The sequence below is a fragment of the Stegostoma tigrinum genome, chromosome 13 (assembly GCF_030684315.1).
Source record: "Stegostoma tigrinum isolate sSteTig4 chromosome 13, sSteTig4.hap1, whole genome shotgun sequence".
NCBI lineage: Eukaryota > Metazoa > Chordata > Chondrichthyes > Orectolobiformes > Stegostomatidae > Stegostoma > Stegostoma tigrinum.
In genome coordinates this window covers 30056543-30076636 of record NC_081366.1, presented here as the reverse complement: position 1 = coordinate 30076636, position 20094 = coordinate 30056543, and the positions used below count along the sequence as shown (strand labels likewise).

General features: G+C 42.0%; 1 protein-coding gene across 9 annotated transcripts in view; it reads right to left on the bottom strand.

Moving 5' to 3' along the window:
- Positions 1-1459: 1459 nt before the first annotated feature.
- The window catches only part of tcf7 (transcription factor 7), a 233213-nt gene continuing 214578 nt past the window's right edge, over positions 1460-20094 (bottom strand). For 4 of the 9 annotated variants that reach the window (XM_048543580.2, XM_048543582.2, XM_048543583.2 and 1 more), the window contains one exon: positions 1460-4956. In XM_048543580.2, coding sequence (XP_048399537.1) covers positions 4647-4956 — 310 coding nt within the window. In that variant the 3' untranslated portion in view covers positions 1460-4646. The remainder of the gene's footprint in view (positions 4957-20094) is intronic. The other 5 variants (XM_048543585.1, XM_048543587.1, XM_048543590.1 and 2 more) reach the window with 2 other exon arrangements.

Below are 20094 nucleotides of genomic sequence, written 5' to 3'. Positions count from 1 at the left end.
AACAAATGATTTTTCAGGAACAAACATGAATGAAAATAAATGTGGTGATCAAAATGGATGTACACAGAGTATGGTTGTTATGAAAGTAATTGTATGTTTAATGGAAGATCACCATAGAAATAGTGATCAGAAGGATCAATTAGCCACTCACTGAATAATGATTAGTGTTAATATTTCTCTGAATGTGTTTATACACATTGGGGAATAATACAGAATGCCACAATGATAATGATTTGCATAAAGACCCAGCCCATGTTTGCTGGGTTCATGCACTAAAAGCCCCTCTCATTTCACATGGAGCTAAGGAAAGTCCTCCCTCAAGAGGCTTTAACCCTGATATCACACCTTCATGTAGTAAGGCCACACCCTAGTGTTAACAAAAGCATATCAATCTATGAAGGCAAATTTGATTCACACTAGTTCCTAGATCAAAGCTTTGATCAAACTCCGCACAAGGCCAAGGTCCTTCAAATACCTTGTGCAGCAGAATTCTGGGATTGTTAATTCCAACAGACTGTTATATCGTCCGGCCAAAATCACAGAATGAAGCGCTGTAGTAACTTAATGAATATCTAATTCAATAGTATTTCTTTAATCTTTGAATTAGTTGTAATATATTTGGGCCTGTACAAATAAAGTTACATGTTGCAAATGGAAAACGTGCACCTGCTACATGAACAAGTGACAGGCGTGAATTTATATCCTAACTCTTAACGCGAAAATATCTCTGTATAGACCGACATTACATAATCAAAACGGCAATTGATTATTTCCTGGATAATTGGGGAATCCAAGTTTGGAGATGAGAAGTGAAGTCGATGTAACAGTCACCCATTATAGTTTAGCTGATTGGCTGTATAACCAGCTCCTGCTCTTATTTCTTACATTCCAGTGACATTTACAGTCACCTTAAGCTGAGGTCAACAAGAACTCTTTTGATAGCATCATCTCATTTTCATAATTTCTTATTTCTGGAATCAGTGCAGTTTTGTCTGCAATGGCTGCTGAGAAATGACACTAAATGCAGTTCTCACATATAACGGCCAGTTGTCACTTACTGTGTCATGACTGACCTTGGTAGAAAATGCACCAGGTGAGCATACACAGAGGACTTTGACAGAGGACACAGGCAAAAGTTTAACTCTAAATAGCATTTCACTTAACTGGGGAGGGGAATGTGTTTAGACAACGTAGATGGCCACAAGACAGTGAAATGTGAAATACCTTCAATCTATATTTTCTTTTAGGGATATTCTGTTTGCTTTGGAAAAGTTGTACCATATTGTGCAAATCAGTTGGGCATGACAAATCCCTTTCAAAGATCTTCTATAAGGTGTTTGACAAAGATGAAAATGTATCTGAAGGAATGAAGAAGCATGGAAATCAGACAAGAAATCTATCCATGCTGCAAACTTCAACCAAATTCTTTTTTATTTTTTTTCAGCAAATAGTACAGTTTTCAATGACTTAATAATCTTTTCTGCTTACTTACAAATTTTGGTTGTTATCAACATGGACGTGACCATGTGTTACTGGCATTTTGACTGAACTGTAATTACGTTGTTCAAGGGAAATACATCTGTGTCCCTGAAAGCAGTTTTCTACAAAAATGCAAACAAATCTTGTGTGAATAAAAAGATGTTGACAAGGTTTTGTTGCTTTCTTGTCACTGAGGGCGAAACAATACTTAGTTGGAAATATGAAATATTATAACTGGTATAAAACCCTGTCTCTATTTCTACTTATATTTCCCCCTAAAAATATAACTCATAAAAATATTACAACAGCCTGAAATACACACACAGAAAAGCAAAAGCAAGTTTCATATTTATATTTTTTTTGTTTTCTTCAAACTTTTTGTACAAATAGGCAAGAAAATGAAATAACAACAATAAAACTATGCGATTGTTTGAACATTTCAGGGCTTCATAAAAGTAACATCCAGGTCAAATATTGACTTCATTTATCTGTTTGACAGTATAAATGCTAGTTTTTAACTGCCTGCAAAGCAGTCTTTTATTAACAATGGAAAGACCCATCAACCAATGTAATATACATAGAAAGCAATTATTATTTAAAATAAATGTTTTCAGATGCCATAATTCAAACAAAAATATCTTTATTCACTCATTTTACTCTTCACAGAGTTAATATATAAACTTAACATGTGGAAAAGGGGAGAAGGTGCACAAATGTCAGGCTTGATTCCAAATCTGGAGCTCACTCGCTTTCCCATGCTACATTAAATGAGATCTAGCAAATTCCACAGTGGTGCTATAATTATATCTTCCTCATTAGTTTACGTGTATGACTACATGATGGTTCTAATCTGTTGGGGATGTGGGAGAAAGGGTGGGGTAACACTGCAGAATGGAAGATTTATTTAACTTTGTACACCTGTTGTTTGGTGCAAGCTGTAGGGCAAAACTCTCCTTTCCAACAAAATGCCCTAAACTAAACATGAGAAAAGCAACCCCTATGAATTAGCGCAAAACTGCTATTTCTCACTGCGGTCAATCCTATAGGTTCTCTCATTGAGATTTTCACTGTAAAGCAACACAATGAGCCATTTGAGGTGTTTTTTTTAAAACAAGTAGGATGAGACTGCCCCAAACTCATTTCCCATAGGATTCAAAGAGCTGAGAGAGAAAAGAACTTCTGAGTTTGTTTATTTTGGCTGTATTCAAACCCGAATTGAAAGTTTCTAACCCATAATGCTAATCTTTACCAATACAGCCTCATCTAAAGACAACATAACGTTTTTACTGTATAATTTGATGTGCTCTTCCTTTGTGCACATGATTAGCTGAAGGATTTATTGAAGGAAAAACAAAAGATCCTCTGAGCTGAGTAGCCACAAATGGGGGAGAACTGACTACCCAAAATTTTTCGCAGAGAGAGAAAGGCACCGATTATATAACCCTGTGAGATCTCCCAATTTGCAGCTGAGCCAGTTCATCCCTGGCCATAAAACTAGAGGGTTCTGATGTCATGTCTCTCTTCAACACTACCAGTCTTGGCTGACAGCATGCTGGAGAAAGGAGGACCAAACTCTTGGCTATTCACTATTGCTGAGTATCATGCAAATAAATAATCTGGATTTCACTTAGAAGTGTGGATTTTAGCAGGTTCAGGCAATCCCACAGCCTCTTTTCCAAATTTAATGCCGAGGTTGAGAATCACAGGCATTGATTTACTGAGATAACAAAGAGTGGAGCTGGATGAACACAGCAGGCCAAGCAGCAACTTAGGAGCACAAAAGCTGATTGAAGGGTCTAGGCCCGAAACGTCAGCTTTTGTGCTCCTAAATGCTGCTTGGCCTGCTGTGTTCATACAGCTCCACACTTTGTTATCATTGATTTACTGAAGTGGGTTAGCTCCCTCCTACTGGCCCTGGTATTTTAGGCTTTCAGGCTTTATCTATTGTTGGTTTTCTTTTGGGAACCACACAACAGAGGTTAACATTTTTAAAGGGACAGTATGTAACTGTGGAAATAGTGCACCCAAAAATCATAATAACAAAAAAATCTTCATTTACTGTACTTAAATAAAAATTAGAAACCAGAAAGTCAAAAAATTTAATTTTTGTAGGTCCATCAATTTGCGTCACACTTCAATAGTAAACTTCTAAATGTAAGGAATTTAAAGCACATTAGAAAATATAAAATATAATCAAATTAGACGTTGTCTATCTCTAGTCTAGGCATTACAAAAACGGTCAGCGGTAATTAGGTACAGCCTTATCGATTATAACATCTCAGCATGTTGTCTCCCTATTGTCTTGTTCAAGATCATATTTAGTGAAAAGTGCTAGTTGGAAGGAATTTATGCCCTGTTGCTAAGTGTAAGTGGGAGCTGGGATCATACCCTAAACTTAAAATAACCATTTGGAGAAAGTAGCATCTATATTCACCTTTTCTTAAGGAGTAATTATTAATATGTTTTGTCTATGAAGAAATAATGCTCCCTAGACAAATTACAGCTTCATAAGATTTTATAGAGCATGGGAATAATATAAACTAATGCTTATTAAAATGATCTAGTTAGTGCTGAAAACGCCAAATCAGACGGCTCTTGATTTAAGGGAGAGAATGTGGAACTTTTCTTTAGGTGCTAATTGCTGTAAGATTTCCATGATTGGATGAATTTATAATTTCCATATATCTGAATTACTTCCATTGCTAAAGGAGGAGAAAAGAAACCACATACTCTACCATGGGAAAGTGTGAAGGAGTAATGTTACATATACTGGTATATACAGAGATAAACGGATCCCCCAGATTAAAGCACTAACTATGAAATAGCCTGGTTTTGTTTGTTAAATGACTATAAATAAACTATTTGATTATTGCAATAGTTTTTGAACTCAATCACAGATAGAGCAATCATGATAAAGACTGACAGGAACGCTTGAATGACAACTTGCATATTTGTTTCTATTGTTCAATGTTCCTCATTGAAAAATTTTCAAAGAGCAGAATCAGATTTCGGTTTGTGTCTTGATAGGATGTCAAAATTCAGAGCGCTTGTTCTTTGAATGTACACTACACTGGTTGGACCTGGTTACAGGCATCATGGATTCGCCATACTGTACTGAAGTGCTGGGATGCTACTACTCAATTAGTCATCATGGTTGAAGTTGCCCATTATCTTGTCATTGTATGCTGATGTGGCATGTTCAGTAAAGTACTATTGTATAGATGAGAGTCCAGTGTAGACGGTATAGAAAGTCCAGTTAGATTTGTATTAGGCTGGGAATGAGCAGAGAAAGAGACTGTATTTGGCTGTGCGGGTTGCGCTACATCTGTAGAATTAGCAAGCTTGGCTGAAGTTTCTGCTGGAGGCTGGAGTGCATTAGGAGGAGGGGAAGGACAGTCCATCACACTTCCATCTGAAGAAACTGGGCTGGAGCACCTGGCTTCTCCTTGCAGGTATCGAATGCACTTCTTTTTCTTCCTAAGGACAGTGAAAAGAGTTGCATGTAAGTAATTTATGGATTTTTTAATCTCTAAGTAGCAAGTTAAGATTGGTATCTCATGACTTAGCTTTACCTGTTCACTTAAGAAGCAATGAGATTAGACAGCATTAAAATTTATTAATAAATAATTTGTACCACGTAAGTTTGTGTTACAAGTATTTTTGTACAATTTTGTTAAATGGCGGCTTCCTAATGCTGTTTAGTCCATTCAGATAAGATACTATTTTATGGGGGAGGGGCAAGTGAAAAGAAAAGTCATTCAATTTCATTCTCAAGAACTGACTGTTTGGTTTGAGGCTGAATTGGTATAAATGAGAATTTAGGTGACTTTCTCTACTTCTGGCAGTGGCATGGTAGGTAGGAGAGACCTAAAATATTGTATGATAGTGTTGCACTAGATTTCAAAATAATAACATAATGTATACAAGTTTGGACTAGTTAAAAATAATGTTTTGAAATGTGAAGTCAAGAGAATAAAATTAACGACAAAAGAGGGGCAAAGTTTTCACTTGGTCAAGGCACTGATTTTTAAATAAAATATGACTTTTCTTTGCTAATGAGGTTTTCTTATATCGCTACAGGCATGCATGTAGGACACCTGAAAGTAGGTTTTCAAAAATGTCATTGGGAAACCAGCCAGAGGAAGGTTCTTGTGGAATGACTTACCATCCAATTTCTCCTATCTTGTTTCCTCTCGAAAATGACTTAGCCTCTGGGATTAAAAAGGCAACCCAATGGTTGGGGAATTGTGTGAGAGATCTATCTATTCCACCAAGTTGCTGTTACATGTTAAAGTTCTGATGTTTGGCAGCAACATATAATGGTCATTCTTTGGTATTTCTGTTGGGTCTTACCTGTGCTCTATCATTGTGCACAGTAATAGATGATCACTTTTTCTCACAATAGATTTTCTGATTGAAATTTTTCAAAGCAATAGTTAATAAGTGGATTGACAATGGTTTTAAAAATCCATCATAAATAATTGAAACATAGAAACACAGAAATATAGGTGCAGAAGGTGGCCATTCAGCCCCTCGAGCCTGCTTCATCATTCATCACGATCATGGCTGATCATTCAACTCTATAGCCTAATTCTGCTTCCTCCCCATAATCTTTGGTCCCAATCACCTCAAGTGCTATATCTAGCTGCCTCTTAAAGAAATCAAATGTTTTGGTATCACCTATTTCCTGTGGTAATGAATTCCACAGGCTCATCACTCTTTGGGTAAAGAAATTACTCCTCATCTCCGTCCTAAATGGTCTACCCTGAATCCTCAGACTGTGATCCCTGGTTCTGGACACATTCATCATCAGGAATATCTTCCCTGCATTCACCCTGTCTAGTCCTGTTAGAATTTTATAAGTCTGAGATCTCCCCTCATACGTCTGAAGTCCAGTGAAAACTATCTTAACCTAGTCAATGTCTCCTCTCCGCCAACCCCGGAATCAGCCTGCCAAATGTTTGCTGCACTCCTTTGACAGCAAGAACATCCTTCCTCAGAACACTGGGCACAATAATCGACGCATGGCCTCAGTCAGGCCCTGAATTACTGCCAACAACACATCCCGGCTCCTGTACTCGAATCCTCTTGCAATGAAGATCAACATCCCATTTGCCTTCTCTACTGCCTGCTGCATCTGCATGCTTACCTTCAGCGACTGGTGCACAAGGACACCCAGGTCCTGCTGCACACTCCCCTCTCCCAATTTACAGTCATTCAGGTAGTAAGCTGCTTTCTTGTTTTTGCTGCCATGTTTCAATTGCTATGATTTCAATTTCACTTTTCGGTGATGTTTGTTTTGCAAGATATGTCAATGCTCAGAACAGAACACAATTTCACTTTTTATCAAAGATGCTAGCAAGAATGCCTGAGGCTGTTTTGTGATTGTTTAGACACTAAAACCATCGGACTGAAGTGCCACGGAAGATTCACTTATGATCACATGTATCAGTACACCAAAGTTGTAGCATTTCTGATTTTGCAGCCATTAAAATTAATCTTGGTTTTTATTTCACAATTTCAAGACATCTGTGTCAACACTATGTCTTAATCACAATGCGTAACTCACACAGTAGCAGCATGTTATATTTGTCATACCAGCTGAACTTCAAAACATAAGAAAGCATTGATCCAGAAAGTATCAGTTTATCCTTAGTGCCTACTTCTTCCAGAAACTGAGTACAGGCTAAAGACCTCTCTGACTAAGTCTGACAATGTAAGATCCATTTCTCCACAGCTATGATCAGATTTTGTGGTGTAGAAATGCCAGAAGATATTGGACTGTGACAACCTCAAAATTAGCACATTTTAAAACCAGCCGAGAATGGGATTCAACTGGGTTTCAGACTGGGTTTCAACCTAGCTATAACAGGCAAAAAGAAATACTATACCTCAATGAAGTTTGATTTCAAAGAAAAAGAAATACATTTGAAAGTGGGTAATAAATTCCTAGGCAGTTGCACAAGTAACTACTGTACTTGCCATCATGCTCATTCTGAAATAACATTTGAAATGTTTTTCTAAGATACAATACTTTCACAATTAATATATCTAATGTAGATGCAACACTACACTTCATTATACTTTAGCCACTACTCATTGACATTTAGGGACTTTAGGTATGAGTTTACAGAAATGAGTTAATGACACAAGAGTTCCGCTGAATGCTGAGTTCTCAGCCGTGACATCTAACATGTTTCCTGAGCTCCAGAATCCTTGTGACTCTGCCAAAATCTTACCGTGACTGTATGTTATCATAATTGCTATGATTTTGTTACAACCAGGAACCATCAAACATTATAAAATATCAAGCAATTAAAAAGAAATTGCTAATAGTGGAACAATTAGTTCAATATAAAGTACATGTGTATCAATGATGAAGGCTAAGTGGGTAAATGTACCACAGAACTTTGGTACCAAGCCATACCAAAAAGACAGGATGTGGTTTGAGCCCCAGATTCATGCTGGGTTTGTGGAGTTTGCCTGGTACAGCTGAAGTAGGGCAAATGACCTCAGTATGTCTGTACTAAAGAAGGAAATGTCAGGGTTGACATTTCTGATCACAAATGTGTGGTCCCAGCTGGAAAGTATCAATTATGGAGAAAAGGGTCGCGCGAGTCTGTGATTCTCTCAGTGGTTGAATGATCTGTCAGCGTTCATTGTCTGGGATCATATTTCAAGATTAATAATTTGTACAAGATATCAGAAACTGCACTCATCTGTAAGATCAACATCATGAGTTAGAGCCTATAGGCTAAAATTAGAGAAATTTGGATGTAAAAAGCCATCAAAGGTGGGTGTGGGGTATGAGGGGGTGGTGAGCCATTAATTTAATCTAATGAAATAACAATTCAATAAGTCTGTTTGTGTGAAACCTCAGTGTCACATTTGACCTTGTGCTGAGCTTCTGACTTTATTTCCAGTCATCACCAAAGCACCTTTCCATTTATGTAACTCTGTCTGACATAGTCCCTGTCTTAGCTCATCTGTCATTCATGCTTTTGTTACTCTAGTCACAGCCATTTCTATGCACTTCTGAATTAAAACCAAAAGAACTGTGGACGCTGAGAATCAGGAACAAAAACAGAAGTTGCTGGAAAAGCTCAGCAGGTCTGGCAGCATCTGTGAAGGGAAAAACATAATGTTTCGGGTCCGGTGGCCCTTCCTCACAACCATTCTGAACAAGGGTGACCGGACGCGAAACATTAACTCTGTTTTCTCCTTCACAGATGCTGCCAGATCTGCTGAGTTGTTCCATGAACTTTGTTTTTGTTCTATGCACTCCTGACTGGTCTCCCAAATGCACTCTCCATAAACTTGAGGTTATCCAAACCACTGCTCCCCTTGTCTTAACTTGAGCCAAGTCTTCTCCCTGATCAACTCTACTTTCCATGGCTTAGCCTTCTCCTATCTCTATGATTGCCTCCAAGTCCACAACCCTGCAAGATATCTGTATTCCTCTAATTCTGGTCTCTGTGATCGCTAATTTTAATAATTCCAACACTGGCGGGCATGCCTTCAGTTGCCAAACTTTGACAACCTTCCCTATGAACTCCCCTTCACTCTAATTCACTTTCCTCATTAGAACTTTCCTTAAATCACATTTCTTTGGCCAAGATTTAAGGCATTTGATCTAAGATCTCCTCAAAATATCTCGATGGCAGACTTAATGTTCATATGAAGCACTTTGGGAAATTTTATTATCTTAAAGGTACTACAAAGATGGAAGCTATTATTATTGTTGCAATCAAATGAAATAATTCAAAAGTATTGCACAGCGAATGGGAGTGGTATGACTGAAATGCTGGTTTTCAACTGGAATGAATTGTAGCGCCCGCGTAAATTACCCAGAGGCAGTGCTGTCTTGTTCTGTTTATTTATTAAACACATTGAACAATTATTCTTAATGTTACTACGGAGTGGGGTCAAATATGCCCCATGTAAAATGTATAAAACTGAATTTTACCAGAAATCCGCTGAATGTTAATTTTGGGCAAGTTTCATGAAGGTTTCTTTCTGTGAGCCCAGCAAGATTTCTTATGTTACTTTCTGGAACTTGCCGTATTATGTATGCACCACTCCTCTATGGTCCCCTGCTCATCCTAATGTCCCTCTTGTCAGAGGCGAAAGTACTTGCCACTGCTGGGACCTCCCAGCATTCCTTGCACTGAAGCCATTTTTAAAGCACAGCTGTGAACCAGGTCAATGCTTTAAGTCAGCAGGAATCCTTCAGCATGCACATAGTTGGCGGAGAACTGAAAAAGAATACTTCTCAGGACATATTGGTGGCACAGCTGACACTTCACTGCAAATACAAGTTCACTTTTGTAAATGTATTAATATTTACGAACCAAGCTGCTTAGGTAACCTGTCTTTAGCTAGATCCTATTTCAGAACTCTCTCTAAGGGAAGCTGCTTTCTCCCCCACCATGAGGCTGGAAAAGCACAGCAAGTCAGACAGCATCCATGGAGAAGGGAAGTGAATGTTTCAGGCTGTCAAGAGTCCTGACAAAGGATTTTGGCCCAAAATGTTGATTTAGCTACTCCTCAGATGCTGCCTTACCTGCTGTGCTTTTCTAGCCTCACATCTACAGAGTCTGGCTTCCAGCATTGCAGTCCTTATCGTCTCCTAGTGTAGAGGTTAGTTATGCCTATCACTAATCCACACTATCCACCCATCAAATCCAGGCTGGTTGTGACCGTTGGTGATAATCTTTCCCACAGTAGCCCACGTCCAATGCATTACCATCTCCCCTCCTTATATGTTGAGTTTCCTCCATGCACAGCTATTGTCCCCTCTGTATCCTATCACGATGCCTTCAATCCCCAGAACTCACTTGTCCAACATGGCATGGTCCCTGCTAACCCCAGGGCTGACTGTGGCCACCAACGAATGACTTAAACGGACAGCCAGAATTATATGTAGGTATGACCAAGAAGGACTAACAGATTTCATTCCCCAAAGTACGTTTTTCATCCAGTTGGGTCCATTTTATTTTCAGTGCTGCAAGTCCACAAATGATTAGATTTAGTGAATTCAAGGTAGGATTTGAACTCATGATCTCTGGGTTGGCATTGTTGTAACTGCCTTTCTTGAAGGTGGTGACTTGCACTGAGGTGCACCTTCATGTTTCCTGCCAACAATTATTTCTAGTAATTTATCAACTTCTTCATGTCTCACCTGAAACAATGAATGGTAATAGTCTGTATGCTTTTTATCTATGTCCATGGTCACACTCCAAGAGAATCATTAGGTAGCGATCAAGGATGGGAGTCTTAGATATGATTTTGTTTCCTCGATTACAAAGACAATAATTCCGACTACATAGCTTATTGTTGCCTTCTAAACTCTGATAACTTCACAAAGAACAGGTCATAAACATTGGTTCATCCTGGTCTGTTTGTCTACCAGCAGTAATGCCCTCTCACATGACTTTGCAAAGTCATGGTGAGCATGCGGTAGTTAGGCTTGCAGCTGTTTCCTTCTGTATTGCTGCTAAATCATATCAAATTTCTAAAGGTTACAATTTAAAACCTTCCCCATGCTGGCTTTGGTAGCTGGAGGATCTTTAATCTGGTAATTGTCAATTTCCCAACACCACTCTGATTAAATATACCTTCCTACTTCATTTCCATTGAGGGCCTTAACATGTGGACAATTAATTGTAATGCCCTCTTGGGGGCCTCATCCTGCTGCTGAAACTGGTAGGTGGGGGTTCACCTTGCAGGAAGCATGACAAGTAAACCCATGCTTCTGGGCTCCTGGGAGTTGGGGGGAGTCCTTGAGATCAGGGTTTATGGGGAGGATACTGGAGGGAGGCGGGCAGGTTATGTTGTGCAGTGCAGATCTGTTTCCTTTTACATGAGTTGTGGCTTTTCACTTTCACTGCCTAACTGGACACTGAATTCCAGACACCTACCACCTCCTGGATGAAAACCATTTTCCTCATATCCTCCCTAATTCTTCTAACAATAGCTTTAAGCTATTAGTCTTCCCTGTCTACCTAATCCAAGTCCCTTATTTCTAGATCGCAATTAGGTCACCACTCAACCTCCTTTGTTCTAAGGGAAACAACCCTAATCTGTTTAAGTGATAATGGGAACTGCAGATGCTGGAGAATCCAAGATAACAAAGTGTGAGGCTGGATGAACATAGCAGGCCAAGCAGCATCTCAGGAGCACAAAAGCTGACGTTTCAGGCCAAGACCCTTCATCAGAGAGGGGGATGGGGTGAGGGTTCTGGAACAAATAGGGAGAGAGGGGGAGGTGGACCGAAGATGGAGAGAAAAGAAGATAGGTGGAGAGGAGAGTATAGGTGGGGAGGTAGGGAGGGGATAGGTCAGTCCAGGGAAGACGGACAGGTCAAGGAGGTGGGATGAGGTTAGTAGGTAGGAAATGGAGGTGCGGCTTGGGGTGGGAGGAAGGGATGGGTGAGAGGAAGAACAGGTTAGGGAGGCAGAGGCAGGCTGGGCTGGTTTTGTGGTGCAGTGGGGGGAGGGGACGAACTGGTCTGGTTTTGGGATGCGGTGGGGGAAGGGGAGATTTTGAAGCTGGTGAAGTCCACATTGATACCATTGGGCTGCAGGGTTCCCAAGCAGAATATGAGTTGCTGTCCCTGCAACCTTCGGGTGGCATCATTGTGGCACTGCAGGAGGCCCATGATGGACATGTCATCTAGAGAATGGGAGGGGGAGTGGAAATGGTTTGCGACTGGGAGGTGCAGTTGTTTGTTGCGAACTGAGCGGAGGTGTTCTGCAAAGCGGTCCCCAAGCCTCCGCTTGGTTTCCCCAATGTAGAGGAAGCCGCACCGGGTACAGTGGATACAGTATACCACATTGGCAGATGTGCAGGTGAACCTCTGCTTAATATGGAAAGTCATCTTGGAGCCTGGGATAGTGGTGAAGGAGGAGGTGTGGGGGCAAGTGTAGTATTTTCTGCGGTTGCAGGGGAAGGTGCTGGGTTTGGTGGGGTTGGAGGGCAGTGTGGAGCGAACAAGGGAGTCACGGAGAGAGTGGTCTCTCCAGAAAGCAGACAAGGGTGGGGATGGAAAAATGTCTTGGGTGGTGGGGTCGGATTGTAGATGGCGGAAGTGTCGGAGGATGATGCGTTGTATCCGGAGGTTGGTGGGGTGGTGTGTGAGAATAAGGGGGATCCTCTTGGGGCGGTTGTGGCGGGGGCGGGGTGTGAGAGATGTGTTGCAGGAAATGCAGGAGACACGGTCAAAGGCGTTGTCAACCACTGTGGGGGGAAAGTTGCAGTCCTTGAAGAACTTGGACATCTGGGATGTGCGGGAGTGGAATGCCTCATCGTGGGAGCAGATGCAGTGGAGGCAGAAGAATTGGGAATAGGGGATGGAACTTTTGCAGGAGGGTGGGTGGGAGGAGGTGTATTCTAGGTAGCTGTGGGTGTCGGTGGGCTTGAAATGGACATCAGTTACAAGCTGGTTGCCTGAGATGGAGACTGAGAGGTCCAGGAAGGTGAGGGATGTGCTGGAGATGGCCCAGGTGAACTGAAGGTTGAGGTGGAAGGTGTTGGTGAAGTGGATGAACTGTTCGAGCTCCTCTGGGGAGCAAGAGGTGGCGCCGATACAGTCATCAATGTAACGGAGGAAGAGGTGGGGTTTGGGGCCTATGTAGGTGCGGAAGAGGGACTGTTCCACGTAACCTACAAAGAGGCAGGCATAGCTGGGCCCATGTGGGTGCCCATGGCCACCCCCTTAGTCTGTAGGATGTGGGAGGAATCGAAAGAGAAGTTGTTGAGGGTGAGGACGAGTTCGGCTAGGCAGATGAGGGTGTCGGTGGAGGGGGACTGGTTGAGCCTGCGGGACAGGAAGAAGCGGAGGGCCTTGAGGCCATCTGCATGTGGAATACAGGTGTATAGGGACTGGACGTCCATGGTGAAAATGAGGTGTTGGGGGCCAGGGAATTGGAAGTTCTGGAGGAGGTGGAGGGCGTGGGTGGGGTCACGGACATAGGTAGGGAGTTCCTGGACCAAAGGGGACACTATATTGACTTGAAAACAATTTATTCAGCCTTCGAGATTCATGATCAGCCATGATCACATCACATGGCAGAACAAGCTTCAAGGGATTAATGATGGACCTTCAAGCACTTACAACCTACATCAATGACTTGGTCAAAGGGACTGAATGTATGGTCGTTAATGAGAGAAACGTAGACAGGAAAATAAGATCATAGAATCCCTCCAACATGGAAGGAGGCCATTCAGCCCATCGAGTCCACACGCCCTCTGTAGAGCACCTCACATAGACCCATCTCCCATCCTAACCCTGCTTTTCCCCACCCTAGGCACTCTGGGCAATCTGGCATAACTAATCCACCTAACCTACACACCTTTGGACTGTGGGATGAAACCCACACAGGCACAAGGAGAATGTGCAAACTCCACACAGACAGTCACTTGAGGCTGGAATTGAATCCAGGTCCTTGGTGCTGTGAGGCAGCTGTGCCAACCACTGAGTTACCGTGCCACCCTAAGTCAATAGTACACAAAAAGGTCTGCCATGTGATGTGATCATGGCTGATCATAAATCTGTAAGGCTGAATAAATTGTATTCAAGTCAATACAGTGTGGAGCTGGAAAAACACAGCTGGTCAGGCAGAATCACAGGAGCTAGAAAGTTGACATTTTCGGTCAGGGCCTTCATCAGGATCAGTCCTGATGGAGGGTCTTGACCCGAAACGTTGACTTTCCAGCTCCTGCGATGCTCCATGACCAGCTGTGTTCTTCCAGCTCCACACTGTATTGACTCTGACTCCAGCATCTGCAGTTCTTGCTATCTCTGAATTGTGTCCTAGGCTGTTAAAGGATGCCAGGTAGGAAAATATAGATGCTCTGAGGATTATTTTCCAATGATCACTCAACACAGGTGAGGCACCAGAGGATTTGAGGTCTGCAAACATTGTACCAGTTACAGAAAGTTTGCAAATGATGGGTCAAATGATTATAGGCTGGTCAGTCTACCCTCAGTAGGGGTAAGTTAGTAAAATCAATATTGATAGGATTATCTGTTTCTTGGAAAGGTATGGATTAATCAGGTGTAATATGGTTTTGTTAAATGAAGGCTGCATCTTACTAATTTGGTAGGTTAATTGAGTGGGCAAAAGTTTGGCAGAAGAAGCATAAGAGAAATTTAGAAAAGTTTCCACATTCACAGGTGGAAAAGTTACATACATATATCTGAATAGACAAATGCTTCAGAACTCAAAGTCCAGAGTTATCTGGCTGCCCTGGTACGTGAATCATAAAGTTACAATACAGACATTGCTAGTGATAAAGAAGGCAAATGGAATGTTGGTATCTATTGTAAGGATAATGTAGTATAAAAGTAAAGAAGCTTTCCTGCAGCTGTACAGTGCCTTGGTGAGATTACATCAGGAGTAACTGTGTAAAGGTTTGGTCTCCTTACCTATGAAAGAATGTAATTGCAGTAGAAGCAGTTTTGAGTTGAGTGCTGGAATAAAGAGGTTATCTTACGAAGAAAGTTTGAGCAGGTTGGACCTATATCTATTGGAGTGGAGAAGAATGAGAGGTGATCTTACTGAAACATCAAATCCTGCCAGAACTTGGTAAGGCAGATGCTGGGATGACTTCCTTTCTTCCCCCAACAGGGAGTCTAGATGGTTAGGGGAGAGGGGGAGAAATTTAAGGCTCTCCCATTTAAGACTGAGATAAGGAGTTTGTTTCTCTCAGAGGGTCGTCAGATAGTAGAATTCTCTTAAATAAAAACCGAAAGAACTGCGGATGCTGTAAATTGGGAACAAAAACAAAGCTGTTGGAAAAGCTCAGCATGTCCGGCAGCATCTGTGAAGGAGAAATCAGAGTTAACGTTTCAGGTCCAGTGACCCTTCCTCAAAACTGATAGTGGCTGGGAAAAAGTCAGTTCATATGCAGAAAAAGGGGAGGTGGGTGGGGAAGGGAGTAAATGATAAGGTAGAGCCCAAAGAGAGAGAGCGACAGTTGGACAGACAAAGGAGGTGCTAACTATCAGGCTGGGAGGGTGAATAGTTGTTAACGGGGACTGTTAGTGATTAACAACGGGGTGGGGGTGTAGTGGCAGGCTATGTGGTAACAAGGCCTGGTGTGTGGGGTGGGAGGCTGGGACATGGAGGAGTTTAGGTCCTAAAATTATTGAACTCAATCTTGGGTCCAGAGGGCTGTAGGGCCCCTAATTGGAAAATGAGGTGTTGTTCCTCCAGCTTGTGCTGGGCTTCAGTGGAACTCTCTTCCCTGGCCAACAGAGGACGTTTGAACATTGGATACATTTAAGGCTGAGCTGGATAGCATTTTAATTGACAAGAGAGTCAAAGTATATGGGGGTATGAGGGAGTGGGTTAGGGTAGGGGTGTGGTGGACAGAAAAATGGAAGAATTTTAATCAGATCAGCCATGATTTTCTCAAGTAGTACAGCAGGGTTGGCAAGCTGATTGGCCTACTCCTGTTCACAGCTCTTATGTTCTTGCGTACATCAGAATTACGTCAAGGATTAAATTATGATGACCAGTTTCAGAAAGTTGGTGTGTTTTCCTTTGAGCTTAGAAGACTGAAAAATGATCTAACTGAGCCGTTTGAAAGGATAAAAGAAAATGTTCAACATTTCCTTTGGTAGGGAAGTCCAGAATGCAAATTAGTTTTTCAAGAGTGAAATCAGGAACAATTTTTCACCAAAGATAGCGGAAATACGGAATTTTCCTCTCCCCAGATATATTAGACTGCGATTAAAAAGATAAATATGATTAATACACAGAGCAGTCTGGTTTCAATTCAATAATGGAACAGGCTTATGGGGTTGGGCCCTGTAAATGGCCACACATAGTACCAATGACATCACAAACGATCATTGATATTCTGGAAACTTAGGGCTGAATTTTCACCTGGGTTTGAGAAAATCCAACCTGTGCACCTTCATTGCATGACCAATCCATGTCTCTTTCACCCAGGGGTTGGATGTGAAGTGTATTTTGTGAGCAGAAGTACAACGTTTTCGCAATGCAAATGCAACGAACGTACAGCATAGAACATAGAACACTACAGCGCAGTACAGGCCCTTCGGCCTCGATGTTGCGCCGACCTGTTAAACCAATCCGAAGCTCATCTAACCTATACTGTTCCATTATCATCCATATGTTTATCCAATGACCATTTAAATGCCCTTAAAGTTGGCGAGTCTACTACTGTTGCAGGCAGAGCTGTCCACGCCCTTACTACTCCCTGAGTAAAGAACCTACCTCTGACTATATCACCCCTCAATTTAAAGCTACGTCCCCTTGTGCTAGCTATCACCATCTGAGGAAAAAGGCTCTCACTGTTCACCCCATCTAATCCTCTGATCATCTTGTATGTCTCTATTAGGTCACCTCTCAACATTCTTCTCTCTAACGAAAACAGTCTCAAGTCCCTCAGCCTTTCCTCATAAGATCTTCCCTCCATACCAGGCAGCATCTTGGTAAATCTCCTCTGCTCCCTTTCCAATGCTTCCACATCCTTCCTTATAATGCAGCGACCAGAACTGTACGCAATACTCCCAGTGCGGCCGCACCAGAGTTTTATACAGCTGTAACGTGGTTCTGAAACTCAATCCCTCTACCAATAAAACCTAACGCACCGTATGCCTTCTTAACAACCCTATCAACCTAGGTGGCAACTTTCAGGGATCTATGCACATGGACACCGAGATCTCTCTGCTCATCCACACTACCAAGAATCTTACCATTAGCCCAGTACTCTGTATTCCTGTTACTGCTTCCAAAGTGAATCATCTCACACTTTTCCACATTAAACTCCATTTTCCACCTCTCAGCCCAGCTCTGCAGCTTATCTATGTCCCTCTGTAACCTGCAACATCCTTCACACTATCCACAACTCCATCAACTTTAGTGTCATCTACAAATTTACTAACCCATCCTTCTATGCCCTTATCCAGGTCATTTATAAAAATAACAAACAGCAGTGGCCCCAAAACAGATCCTTGCAGTACACCACTGGTAACTGAACTCCAGGATGAACATTTTCCATCGACCACCACCCTCTGTCTTCTTACAGCTAGCCAATTTCTGATTCAAACAACTAAATCACCCTCAATCCTATGCCTGCGTATTTTCTGCAGTAGCCTATCGTGGGGAATATTGTCAAACGCTTTACTGAAATCCATATACACCACATCAACCGCTTTACCCTCATCCACCTGTTTAGTCACCTTCGCAAAGAACTCAATAAGGTTTGTGAGGCACGACCTACCCTTCACAAATTGTGTTGACTATCCCTAATCAAATTATTCTTTTCTAGATGACTATAAATCCTATCTCTTATAATCCTTTCCAACACTTTATCACAACTGAAGTAAAGCTCACTGGTGTATAATTACCAGAGTTGTCTCTACTCCCCTTCTTGAACAAGGGGACAACATTTGCTATTCTCCAGTCTTCTGGCACTATTCCTGTAGACAACGATGAGTTAAAGATCAAAGCCAAAGGCTCTGCACGCTCCTCCCTAGCTTCCCAGAGAATCCTAGGATAAATCCCATCCGGCCCAGGGGACTTATCTATTTTCACTTTCCAAAATTGCTAACACCTGCTCCTTATGAACCTCAATCCCATCTAATCTAATAGCCTGTATCTCAGTATTCTCCTTGACAACATTGTCTTTTTCCTGTGTGAATACTGATGAAAAATATTCATTTAGCACCTCTCCTATTTCTTCGGGCTCCACGCACAACTTTCCACTACTGTCCTTGACTGCCCCTAATCTTACTCGGGTCATTCTTTTATTCCTGACATACCTATAGAAAGCTTTAGGATTTTCCTTGATCCTACCTGCCAAAGACTTCTCATGTCCCCTCCTGGCTCCTCTTAGCTCTCTCTTTAGGTCCTTCCTGGCTAACTTGTAACTCTCAAGCGCTCTAACTGAGCCTTCACGCTTCATCTTTACATAAGCCTCCTTCTTCCTCTTGACAAGAGATTCAACTTCTTTAGTAAACCAAGGTTCCGTTGCTCAACCACTTCCTCCCTGCCTGACAGGTACTTACTTATCAAGGTCACACAGTAGCTGTTCCGTGAACAAGCTCCACAGTTCAATTGTGCCCAGCCCCTGCAGTATCCATCCCCATCCTATGCATCCTAAATCTTGCCTAATCGCCTCATAATTGCCTTTCTCCCAGCTATAACTCCTGCCCTGCGGTATACACCTATCTCTCTCCATCACTAAAGTAAACGTAACCGAATTGTGGTCACTATCACTGAAGTGCTCACCTATCTCCAAATCTAACACTTGGCCTGGTTCATTACCCAGTACCAAATCTAATGTGGCCTTGCCTCTTGTTGGCCTATCTACATACTGTGTCAGGAAACCCTCCTGCGCACATTGGACAAAAACTGACCCATCTAAAGTACTTGAACTATAGCGTTTCCATCAATATTTGGAAAGTTAAAGGCCCCCATAACAACTACCCTGTTACTTTCGCTCCTATCCAGAATCATCTTTGCAATCCTTTCCTCTACATCTCTGGAACTTCCCGGAGGCCGAGAGAGAACTCTCAACAGGATGACTTCTCCTTTCCTGTTTCTAACCTCGGCCCATACTACCTCAGTAGACAAATCCTCATCAAACGTCCTTTCTGCCACTGTAACACTGTCCTTGACTAACATTGCCACACCTCCCCCTCTTTTACCACCTTCCCTGATCTTACTGAAATATCTAAACCACAGAACTTGCAACAACCATTCTTGTTCCTGCTCTATCCATGTCTCCGAAATGGCCACATCGAAGTCCCAGGTACCAACCCCTGCTGCTAGTTGACCCACCTTATTCCGGATGCTCCTGGCGTTGAAGTAGACACACTTCAAACCACCTTCTTGCCTGCTGGTACACTCCTGCGACCTTGAAACCTTATTCATGACCTCATTACTCTCAACCTCCTGTACACTGGAGCTACAATTCAGGTTCCCATCCCCTTGCTGAATTAGTTTAAACCCTCCTGAAGAGCAATAGCAAATTTTGCACCCCTCCAGGACTTTGGTACCCCTCTGGTTCAGGTGTAGACCATCCCATTTGTAGAGGTGCCAGGGCAGCACAAGAGCATATAAGCACTGCTCCTGGCATCACCCAGTTCATCCATGCCACTCCTTACCATCTCAAAATCTCCCACATCACCTCACATTTTCCTAAACCACTCGCAAAGTTCATGCCATCCTGTGGCTCCTCAGATTCTCTGTGCCAATCAATGGAAGAGAGCAAGCACAAATCTTTTGTTTTCTGCCTTCACAATCAGGCATAATTTTAAAACAGCCAGAACAGTCTAATTAAATTAGATCATAAAGGCACGATAGCAAAGGACATTTAAAAAAAAGTTTTATACTATGGCACTATCTCAAATGGAAACCTATTGTAATCTATGTAGACAATTGCACAACAGTGCTCAAGGTAAGGATAAACCTATCTTTGTATGACACACTCCAACACTGCATACAACACATTTATAATACAGCACTTTAAAGTGACATTTGGAAGTGTTAAAACATTTTACACTTACCTTTCTGAATGTCCAGACTCCTCCAGACTTACTACTTTCATCACAAACTCTCAAACCTGTTGCATTTT